Source organism: Eurytemora carolleeae, unplaced genomic scaffold (assembly GCF_000591075.1).
Source record: "Eurytemora carolleeae unplaced genomic scaffold, Eaff_2.0 scaffold672, whole genome shotgun sequence".
In the NCBI taxonomy this organism is placed as follows: domain Eukaryota; kingdom Metazoa; phylum Arthropoda; class Copepoda; order Calanoida; family Temoridae; genus Eurytemora; species Eurytemora carolleeae.
The window spans coordinates 54,922-67,234 of record NW_019396605.1 but is presented as its reverse complement, the minus strand read 5'-3'; the positions used below and the strand labels follow the sequence as shown (position 1 = coordinate 67,234).

At 32.5% G+C, this 12,313-nt stretch overlaps 1 protein-coding gene across 1 annotated transcript in view; it reads left to right on the top strand.

Annotated features, from left to right (window-relative positions):
- LOC111706187 (serine/threonine-protein kinase PLK4) overlaps window positions 1-12,022 on the top strand; it is a 12,702-nt gene extending 680 nt beyond the window's left edge. The window contains exons 2-12 of the mRNA XM_023478989.1: window positions 328-387; window positions 2,198-2,244; window positions 2,894-2,969; window positions 4,842-4,897; window positions 5,648-5,703; window positions 6,680-6,753; window positions 6,895-6,968; window positions 7,934-8,000; window positions 8,083-8,124; window positions 9,400-9,448; window positions 11,919-12,022. Of these exons, the coding sequence (XP_023334757.1) occupies window positions 328-387; window positions 2,198-2,244; window positions 2,894-2,969; window positions 4,842-4,897; window positions 5,648-5,703; window positions 6,680-6,753; window positions 6,895-6,968; window positions 7,934-8,000; window positions 8,083-8,124; window positions 9,400-9,448; window positions 11,919-12,022 (705 nt within the window). The remainder of the gene's footprint in view (window positions 1-327; window positions 388-2,197; window positions 2,245-2,893; window positions 2,970-4,841; window positions 4,898-5,647; window positions 5,704-6,679; window positions 6,754-6,894; window positions 6,969-7,933; window positions 8,001-8,082; window positions 8,125-9,399; window positions 9,449-11,918) is intronic.
- The last annotated feature ends 291 nt before the right edge of the window (window positions 12,023-12,313 follow it).

Below are 12,313 nucleotides of genomic sequence, written 5' to 3'. Positions count from 1 at the left end.
AACCAAAAACTGCAAAAACAACTTTTTTACTCCTAAAACCAAAATCTTAACTTTTGTAAAAAAAGAGAGATTATAAAATTTCCCTTCCCTTTAAACCTGCCTGGAATAATATAAATGTAGTAGAAAGTATGATGTTAGGATTTATATACATTTTCATGTAATCATTTCTATTTACTTGATTTTGATATGCATGTTAAATTTACGTAATTACTTTTGTTCAACTGTAAAACTTGGCCGGATAACCATGGAGTTGGATTCTACTTGTTTTATTTCATCAAAGAAAAAATTGAAGATTTTTAAAAATGAATTTAACCACTTTACTTTTAGGTTACAATTCATTCACGTCTGAAGCATCCTGCGATACTAGAACTCATTGCTTATTTCGAGGTAATAATAAAGCAGGGGTATAATATTTGGACAAATAACACCCCCCTTCCGCACGGAGAAAGTGGAAAACTGTTTTCCAATAAAAATCAACGTATTGACATTAAAATCGGTAAATTTGGTATTTTTTCCCCAAAATTCGGCAGGAAAATACCTCTCGCGTTTAAACGATTAATTTGAGGGATATTCTCAAAGAGAATAGAATATATATTAGCGAGGAATTTACTAGAAAAAAGTGTAAAACGGCCATTTTGTTCCCTTTCAGGCTGAAAGGGACTGACAAAATTCATACCGAAGGATTGTCTAAATTCAGCTCTAATATATATTCTATTCTCTTTGGATATTCACCCTATCTGATTGTACTTAGAGGGGCAAATGCAACATTTTAAAAATTCACATTTTTCACACAGTCACCTGTGCTTTGTACTTTTAAAATTGATTTTAAAAAATTGTTGTGCCTGTGGGTAGGAAAAATATCTATGTCCTTAGTCTGTTTTTGATGTGTAGGGCCGGGTGTATGAAAGAAATCAAAAGGAAAATTAATATATCTATCATTCACAGTTTTGTATTTATACGTTAAAGGGAAAAAAAATAAAATCATTTAAAAAATAAAAAAAATAAAAAAAACTTTTAATTTGATTTTATTTCCCCTTAACGTTAAATTAGTGAAGGATAGATAATTGATTTTCCTTCCCCCACAGGACAAGAGGTCATCTTAATAATTGACTTTTTTAGATTTTGTTTTTAAAAAAATTTTAATTTAAAAAATACATTGTAAAAAAAAATTAATTTTCCTAACCTCCAGGAAAAAGTCTTCTTTACTAATGATTTTCCTTTCGCCACAGGACTTTTTGTCTTCTTTAAAATTTTCCTTCCCCACAGGATAAAAAGTCTTTATTTCAGATAATTCATTTTTCTTCCCAACAGGACAAAAAGTCTTTTTTTAAATTGATTTTTCTTCCCCATCAGGTCAAAAAGTATCTTTATCTGCCTAGCTTTGGATTAATTGTTGGGGTTTTAAAGGTCCAGTTAGAACAGGGGCGACGGTGCTTCCTGCTGCCTGGGCGGTCGGGGGGGTCCACATTGACTTACTTATGAATCCTTAAAATTGATATTCCTTCCCCAACCGGACTAAAAGTTTTCTTTATAATTGAATTTCCTTCCCTAACAGGACAAAAATTAATCTTTATAATTGATTTTCCTTCCCCATCAGGACAAAAATTTATCTTTATAATTGATTTTCCTTCCCTAACAGGATAAAAATTTATCTTTATAATTGATTTTCCTTCCCTAACAGGATAAAAATTTATCTTTATAATTGATTTTCCTTCCCTAACAGGATAAAAATTTATCTTTATAATTGATTTTCCTTCCCTAACAGGATAAAAATTTATCTTTACAATTGATTTTCCTTCCCCACAGTCCTCGTATTTTAGGACGCTGACTATGTATACCTTGTGCTTGAGCTTTGTGAGAAGGTAAATTATTTTGATCTTTCTAGGGAATGTAACTTTAACTTTAGAAAGAAGGGTTACTTCAAATTATATATTTAGTCACTTTAAGTCAAAAAGAAATGTGTTACTTTTCCAGGAACTTTTGAAGCAAACTTGTTCTCTCCAGATTCACCTTTATTCGTTATTTCTTATTCTTTATTCATCATTTCGTTCATATGTCATCATTCTATATTCATTTCATATTTCATATTTCATATTTCATATTTCATATTTCATATTTCATATTTCATATTTCATATTTCATATTTCATATTTCATATTTCATATTTCATATTTTAAAAATTTATTTTTATTTAAAGGTTGTCTCTGGGTTAATCTATCTTCACAGTCACGGTATTATGCACAGGTATCTTTCTTTTTTACTCTTATTTTTTACAGTGCTTAGGATCCGGATCCATTGGATCCGCAAGATTTTGGCTTCCTGGATCCGGATCCGGATCCGGATCCAAAGGGCAAAATATCATCAAAAACTGTAAAAACAAAAGTTTACTCTCAAAACCTAATTCTGAGCTATTGTAATAAGAGAGATTTTAAAAATTTTCTGATTTCTGAATCGTTCATCATTTATCAAGTTTTAGTATATAAATAAACGATCCGGATCCCCATCAAAATTTAATGGATTCTATGTACTGTAGGTGGTACGGAGTCAAAAGTATAGTAAATCATACATCATTAGTGGAATTCATCTATCTTTCTAACCAAAAATAAAACTTTCAACATTTCAAAACTATATTCTGTTAGAGTATGCTTTTATTAATATTTTTAAAAATTAAAATTAAAAATATTTTTATTAAAAGCAAATCTTCAGAATAAACAATTTTGAAAACATTTGCTTTTCTTACGTTATCTAAAATTTTGACCTTGAAACAAAATAAAGGCAAAGAACGAAGGAGAAGCGAACCAACCTAATTCACATCACTACATATATTTAACAAAGAATCCATCTATCTAACAAGCTATCTATCCATCTATCTATTCTAATAAACTATATCTAGGGATCTGACCCTGGCCAATCTAATGTTGACCCACGACATGAAAGTTAAGATTGGGGATTTTGGACTCGCAACACAGGTGATTAAAGTTGTATACAGTGGTCGTCGTATATATCAATACAATGAAGACGACTTTCGATTTAAATTTTGGATTTCTACCAAGCTTTCAAACAAGATGGATATAAAGCAAAGCTGTCAATTAACTGCTTCCAAAGAACTTGATAATATAAAGAGGAGGATTTATGCGCAAAACCAGACGCCTCAAATGGTTTAAATAAGGAAACATCCCTAATGCCGTATCTTCTATTATTCGACCATATTTGACTCCTTGTTTACTTGTAAACTTGTAATTTGAAAAAACCTTAAAAAGAAAAGTCTTCGTCATAATATTAAGGTAGCTGCCCAAGGAAGTTACGTGCACTTGCTGCGTTGAATTACAAGAAGAGAGAGTTTATTATAAATTTTAGGGTAAGGTTAGGTTAAGACACTTTTCGGGCCAAGCTCTGCGACTAGGAAAGGCTAGGGGACGAGTGCCGCGGCTAGAATATACTAGGCGGCCGAGCACTGCGGCTAGAACAGGCTCTCTGTCTTAAAATTCATTGCGGTATGTGCACTGTGCGTGCACGTAATTCCTTTGGTGTCTGCCTTATATTGATATAAACAATGAGCACTGTTCACTGTACAATGCAGAAGAAATAAAAACCGGTCAAACTTCATAACATAGAAGTCCCTTAGAGACTGTAAGCGTAATTTCAAGTCACCTTGCATGCAAAGTTGGCACTGCCCGATTCACAACGGTACCCTTGATAACTTTATCTGATCAATAACACGGAAAGTATTATCGTCTTTCTAGGTTTAAAAGTGTTTAGTTCTAATGATGTCTATGTGCTTTCCTGCAGTAGCACTTTTGTTAAGAAATCCCGATTGAAAATTATCCATGTTTCAAATTATACCACATTGATATCTAATTCAAACTTGATCAGTCAAAGCTTTTAAGGGTACCGTTGTGAATCCGGCTTCGTCATCTTTGCATTGATGGTCACTTAAGATTACGCTTACAAACCCTTCAAAGCCGATTTAGCTATGTTGTTTGAAACAAAACTTTGCTCTTTTATTTCTGATCCAGGCATTCTGCAATCCTATCGTATATTTTCAAACTTAACAGTAAAAAATCTCGCAGATTTTTTAAGCGATATATTCTGAGGCAAGATATATGAATTTGATATCAATAATTTGAAAACTATTTTCAACTGTGGTTTCTCTACAAAAGTGACTTGCGCATTTCTTCTTTGCAGGAAAAAAACAGAAAAGTTTTAAACCTAGAAAATCGACAATATCTTCCACATTATTGATTAGATAAAGGGTTCAAGGGTACCTTTTTAAATCGGGCATTGCCATCTTTGCATGGAGGGTCACTTTGAATAATGCTTACAGTTTTGGGATCATCGGTTCAGCCGTTTTGACGTTTTTGGAAACAAATAGACACGCTATATACCTTCGTAAACAGTGCTGAAGATCCATTGGATCCAAAACATTTCATTACACGGATCCACGGATCTGGGGGGTTCATTCCGGGGTCCTGTTCTTGATAATAGTTCTTAAGTGACAAAAAATTTACTAGATACTAAGGGGGGAAACTTCCTTTTACTTTTGAGCTCATATACTATAAAAATTAAATTAAAGTATTGATCGTGAAATATCTCCAACGTGAAATTTCCAGACCATCTTTGGACGTTAACCCGGTCAATACGGCACCCTGATATCGTTCCCCTCCTCTCAGGGGAATTCTACCAAATTAAAACTGGTTTCTAACTTTATACACAAAGAATGAAAAGCTAAAGCAACTGAAAATTTTTTCAAATTAGTTTTGAAGAAGTATTCATAAACCAGATCCATTTGTTCACAGGACGGATCCAGGATTGTGATATTGACTTATATAGATATTCTGTAGGTTAGCAATGCGCAGGACCGTCACGTGACCATGTGTGGCACCCCTAACTATATTAGGTAAATACACTTTTTGTAATTTTTTTGGAAAATAATTTTATTTTTTTATTTTATAGTTTCTTACAATGTAAAGAACGTTTTGTATTTTTGGTGACATCATTCAAAGACGGGGGGTGCAGCAGGGATATTTAATTTTTTTAAACTTTAATTTCTCTATTAAATTAAAATATGAAAAATGCATTTTTAGTTAATTAGATTTATCTCTTAACAACACTTACGCACCATTATTTTGTCAGTTTGGTCTCAATGAGATGCCTTTTTTTACAGTGTAATCTTAACAACACTTACGCACCATTATTTTGTCAGTTTGGTCTCAATGTAATATTATAGTGTAATATTTTCTTTAATTCTAATTACTGGCTTGTTAAATCCAAAATATATCAGGTTCTCGGGTTTTTGAAAATTTAGATTTTTATGTGATCCGTTAAGAAATCAATTTTGCAATTAATTGTGCTAATATTGATGTCATACTGATGTGGACTATTAAGGATAAATTGCAGTGATTGTGTTTGTGATTTTGCATTGATTTGTGCAAATGTTGAATTAGCAATGATTTGTGCTCATAATGATTTTGCATTCCTTTGTAAAGAATAATTTTTTTGGTATGAAACATTTTAGCGTCAAAAAATTAAAATCAATGGAAATTTAAACCCCCTTGGGATTCAATGATAAACCCTTGAGCTATCATCGAGTCCATCTCAAGGGTTTGAATTTCTATTGGATACATTTATGAATTTAACATTTATTTAGCCCTGAAGTTGCAACACGTTCCTCGCACGGTCTTGAAGCTGACATCTGGGGTCTAGGTAGGATTAATTTTTTTTACTTTTCTATGAAAGCTAACTTTTTTATTTTAAAGAATTACTATTTTTTTTGCCGGGGTTCGACTTTTTTTCCGTTACACAAAAATCAATTAAAGTTTTACACATCAAAAACAATATGCAAATCAAAATGTGATACAATTCTTACTCAGTATGATAAATATTTATCCAGTTCACTTTTAAACCTGTTCATTTTGTTGATCCTTGATAATAACAGACAAATTGTTCCATTTAGAGACAACTCTTAGCCAGAAAAAGTTTTTTCTAGTTTCTGACTTTGATTTGGAATAAACCAAATTCTAATGAAATTCAAACAATCTGGTAGCTTATAGAGCATTATCAGACAATCTGGTAGCTTATAGAGCATTATCAGATAATCTGGTAGCTTATAGAGCATTATCACTCAAAATATAATGTCGAGCCAAGTTGTATACTCGACATTGTCTTGTTAACAATCAAAACTTTAATAAAAAGTCGTCTTTATTGTATTGATACAATCGCCTACCGTACTTGGGCATAAATCATGACACGAGGAGCTACGCGGTCACAATTTGACATTTTTCTTCTGTCTAGCTTGCAGTGTGCTGGACTCAATATATGATTTTAAATAGTCTATTGATTGTTACAACTAATGGCTTTAAAACAGGATTAGCTGTGATGCCTGGCGTTGCCCGTGGAAAAAAAATTCGAATTGTTTTAACATATATAACCCTCAGGATACCAATGGGTTTCCTCAAAAAAATTCATTCCAATTGGTCAAGCGTTTGGGTAGCTAAAGCTTACACAAATGTATATTGGCATTAGCCCCTATGACGGTTAGGGCTTTCAGATCCTTTCCTTATTATGTCTGATCTTGTAGCGAAGAGATTTATTATTATATAGATTTAATACAAAAAATATTGTTTGAATGTCGTCTTCCTGCTTCACAGATATATTGGTCCCACTTTCTGTTGTAATTTAGGTTGTTTATTGTACACACTGCTGGTTGGTACTCCACCCTTTGATACTTCAGGAGTACGGTCTACCTTAACCAAGGTGATTAGATTTGATTTGATTTGATTTGATTTGATTTGATTTGATTTGATTTGATTTGATTTGATTTGATTTGATTTGATTTGATTTGATTTTTTGATTTGATTTGATTTGATTTGATTTGATTTGATTTGATTTGATTAGGTTGTAATGGCGGATTATCAGCTACCCTCCCATCTATCCCATGAAGCCGCTGATCTCATAGCCTCCATGCTCAGGTACAAAACTTGTATTCAGGGGTGTATATTATTCCCCCCTCTTTGAATTGTTTTCCCCCAGCAGATAAGATTACATGAAGCGCCAACATTTGTTACGGTATTATTCGCTTAATTTGGAAATGTTTGGATAAACACTGTACACTGTACTGGGTAAAAGGATGAAAATTATGAAAATAATTGTCTACATGATTTCCCTCCCTTGGAAATATGCACCCCTGAAATTGCTAAGTTTCATATTGCTAAACTTGAATACAAATGTTCAAAATTGCATTGAGAGGGAGAAAAAAGAACGATTTAAAAATCTGCCATGTACATGTACATGTAGTACATGTAAATGTTATAATACATGTAGTACATGTACATGTTATAATACATGTAGTACATGTACATTTATAGCGCAGGGGAGAGGACAGAAGGGGTAACGATGTGCATTTAAATGAGATAAATAGATAATATTCAGTTAATTAGATTGAGGTTGAGATCCGTTAAGTTATTTTGTTTGTTGACTTTATTTTCTTGCAGGGTCTAAATTTGACAGAATATTTATGAACAAAACGAACCAAAAAACGATTCAATGAAGAACGTGTTATAACGAGAGTTTTTCCTTAAAAGTTTGGCAACGTTTAATAAAAGCAAACTTTAACAGAAAGCAGTTTTGAAATCTTTGAAGTTTAATTAAAAGTTTTAAAAAAACAATTAACGACGACTGACAACACTATTTACATAAATTGTTTTGTCTGATCAAAAATGAATGAGCAATTCATGTTTTCCTCTTTGAAAGTTGATTATTTTCAATTGTGGTTTCTCTTTGTAAGAAACAATGGATGACTTAGTCAGACATGGCCACTTTATAACCTAGAAAAACGACATTATTTTCCACATTATTGATCAGATAAAGATATCATGGGTCCCGTTGTGATGTTAAACTCTAAAAAAAATGAAATAACAAGAAGAATATTATCTAGGAAGAATCCGAACGAGAGAGTTAAACTGAGAGATATTCCTAACCACCCTTGGTTTAGAATACATCAGGTTAGATAGATGGATACATCAATAGATGGATTGTCGGATATTATTATTATCTTTATTATTATTATTATTATTATTATCCCAGATGTCGAGTAGTAGCAGCAGACCTGGACCCAGGCCCTTACAGGTTAGACATTAGTTAATACTTCATCAACCATTTTATTAGTCAACGGTAGATATCTTACAGATATCGTTAATTCGTTAATTCGTTAATTCAAGAAACGGAATCACTTTGAAAGAACGAATGTAGAATTAATGTAGAACGGATGTAGAAAGAATGTAGAACGAATGTAGAACGGATTTAGAAAGAATGTAGAACAAATGTAGAACGAATGTAGAACGAATGTAGAACGAATGTAGAACGAATGTAGAACGAATGTAGAACGAATGTAGAACAAATGTAGAACGAATGTAGAACGAATGTAGAACGAATGTAGAATGAATGTAGAACAAATGTAGAATGAATGTAGAACGAATGTAGAATGAAATGTAGAACAAATGTAGAACAAATGTAGAACGAATGTAGAATGAATGTAGAATGAATGTAGAATGAATGTAGAACAAATGTAGAATGAATGTAGAACGGATGTAGAACAAATTATAGAACAAATGTAGAACAAATGTAGAAGGAATGTAGAACGGATGTAGAACAAATGTAGAACGAATGTAAAATGAATGTAGAATGGATGTAGAACGAATGTAGAACGAATGTAGAACAAATGTAGAATGAATGTAGAATGAATGTAGAACGAATGTAGAACGAATGTAGAACAAATGTAGAATGAATTTAGAACAAATGTAGAATGAATGTAGCATGAATGTAGAATGAATGTAGAATTAATGTAGAACAAATGTAGAATGAATGTAGAATGGATGTGGAACAAATTATATAAAGAATGCAGAACAAATGTAGATCAAATGTAGAAAGCATGTAGAATTAATGTAGAACAAATGTAGAACCAATTTAGAATGAATGTAGAACGGACATAGAACGAATGTAGAAAAAATGTAGAACAAATATAGAACAAATATAGAACAAATGTAGAACAAATGTAGGACAAATGTAGGACAAATGTAGAATTTACGTAGAATGAATGTAGAATGAATGTAGAATGAATTTAGAATGAATGTAGAATGAATGTAGAACGAATGTAGAATGAATGTAGAACGAATGTAGAACAAATGTAGAACAAATGTAGAACAAAATATTAGGCATTGGTTAATGGCACATAGTTAACAATCAACCATTGTTAACAATTAACCATCTTTAAGATCCTCATCATTTGTGAATGGTGAATATCTTAGGGGTGGATATCTGTTATCTTAGGGTTAGCAGACCCGTCATAATAAATAAGTAAATTATGCATGCAACTTGATAGCCCCTTAAAGATGAATATTTTAGGCGTTTCCTATGCGATCAGTTCCAGAGCACTCAGTGGAGAATGAGAAAGGTCAGTTAGCTGGTTAGAAAGGTTACTTGATTGATTGATATATTTTTCTTACCATTTTTTGCAGTTTCATGATTAGAAAACAGGCTTGTTAGTTTTTAAGTGTATTTTTTTGAGTGATTGATAAAATTTTTGTTTTTGAAATAATAAATTTAATTATTTAGTTAAAGCAGTTAGTCCTTACTGGTCTCTTGATAAATAATGACTGATTGTTTGATTTTATCCATTTTCTTTGCTATTTAGTGACTAAGATAATTTATTTCTGAGTTATTTGTAGGTCTTAAAACAAATTGAGATCATTTGATTGATTGATAAACATTTGACAGTAGGATAAATTAAACTTGTTATTGATTAAATTAATAAATAATTAGTGTTGGGCAGTTGATTTCGTTACATTTTCAAGATTTTTAAGGTTTCTGGACTTAAAACAGGTTCAACAAAATTTTGAGAAGTGTTACAAATTTTAAAACAGTTAATTCTAAATATTTGCTTTTCTTACATAATGAAAAAGGAAAGGAAGAGTAAAGAAGAAAAAAAATTCAACTTTGTAAAATTCCCTAAAATTTTGTGGAATCTGTTTTAAGTCCAACAATCCTAAAAGACTTTTTAAAAAAAGCAATATCAAATGCCAACACTAAATATTAAATAATATAGGATCTGCCCGTCAAATTAGATCAGAGCCTGTACTGAGCAATCCAAGGTCAGGCCACCAGTCCGAACCAATCAGATTTGATCTTGGCCAGCCAATATGGTCAACTCGGGACCACCTACCTTGCTCACCACCAGTCAGGATGCGATCAGATCCCCAGGAATACTTTCAGTCTTTAAATTTTCTAAATAGCTCGTCTTGAAATACATAATTTTTGCCCCCAACAAAACAATAACCCTTTATAGTTAAAAAAAGTGCCCCTTCACATAATTTTAAATAAAAAAAATTTTACATAAAATAAATTTTAAGATTTTCCATACGAAATATTGACCAAACTGAAAAGAATGCACCCAAATATAAAATTTTCCCCCAAAATATCCTGAATTGGTAAGGTAGTTTTTTCATGGTTGAGTATAATACACATTTTTCTTGGCCCCCTTCCCCCCCCCCCTCATAGAAATGTTTAGTGGGGAGGCAAAAAAAATGTTTGCACTACGCGAAATATTTGCCATTTGACCCCCTTTTACTAAAAATCTAGTTGCGTGCCTATATGGCTTATTTCATGTTGTTCTTGGTCTTTTTTCAATTATCTTGTCATCCATGTGTCATTTCCAGTTTTATTGCTTAAAACAAAACAAAAAGTTTTGCAGATTTTTTTATATTGGTTGGTTTTCACAATTTATGGGGTATTATTTTTTAAATTTCACATTTCTGATATTGAACAAAATTGGGTCAAATCAGAGAATATTCCACAAATTTTGACTTAAAGTGAAAAAAGGACCTTCCTGCTCCTCTGTTAGGCCTTAAAGCAAAAATGTCAAGTCTTCCAACTCTACCTCAACCCCTCTCCTCCCTTCCTCAATCATACAGGTAAAGATCTCAGAACTCTTAAATAGACCTAATGAATTATTTTTCTCCTCTCGAACAGGTTACCCTATCAGAGGTTAAGACTCAAGTATCCTAAACCCATGACTTCAATGCTCAGATGCTTCATTTTCCCCAAGACTGGTTCGCTCTTAAATGTTGAATGTTGAAGACCTCAATGGTGCCAGGAATGGTAAACTTACCCAAGTTTAAGGAGTTAAAGTTAAAGGCACTGTAAGCGTAATTTCAAGTGACCCTCTACGCAAAGATGGCAATGGCTGATTCACAGCAGTACCCTTGAAACCTTTACCTTATCAATAATGAGGAAGATAAAGTCATTTTTTTAGATTTAAAAGTGTTTAATTCTGATAATTCTGTATGTTTTCCTGGCATGGAAATGTGCTTTTGGAGAGAAACCTCAATTGAAAATAATCAGTTTCCATGATTATAAACATTGCTATCTAATTCATTCTTGATTAGACTATGCTTTCATGGGTACCTTAAATTGGGGATTGCCATCATTGCATGGGGGGTCACTTGAAACTATGGTTAAATTCCCTTAAACTTTAATTTAAAAAAGTTTTTGCATTGGATTTTAAGTGCTATCCTCTAAAATTGTTTTGCCCTCTGACTTAATGTTAACTCACTCTGTGATATTACCTTAAACCCTAAAATTTCATCTTATTTTATCAGCTTTACTTATAATTGCGATACTAATTTACAAACATTTTAATGAATGTCAAATATTTCCCTCATTTATTTGTTAATCTACAGGACAATCCTGAACTATCTAGTAAAGGGTGCATAAGAGTTTGTAGACTTTTTAGAAGTACATTTATTGCTTCTAATTGTAAATACATGATAAATAATGAGTTTTTAGAAGGAGAGGAAGTTGAGTAGGTCTTCTTTGGTTCCAGGATCTGACACTACTGATTTGCAAATTTTATAATCCTTGTTCAGGAATTGTACAGAAGTCCCCCCTAAGACTTGAGCATAGAGGGAGTCGAGACAAAAACTTTGTCCTTGAGAGTGTTTACGGAAAAGGAGTAGAAGAGTTCTGGTGATGATTGATCCTTATTCACAAATAGTTGTTTGTGAATTTCTGATCTGCCCCCTCCCCTCATCATGATCAACCTTGTGGAAGGTTGGCCAGTAGCCATTTGAAGAGATCAGTTGTAGTGAAGGCTATGCAGGCTATATTCAAACTGTAGAAAACTGGCATCCAGAATATCTACAAATAGGTTAAAAATGATAGCTAAGTTGCTTGATAGCTCGAGAAGAAGCTGAGGTTTAGCTCATTAGCTCCAGGTGCAGCTAATGTTTAGCTTATTAGCTCCAGGAGTAGCTGATTGTAG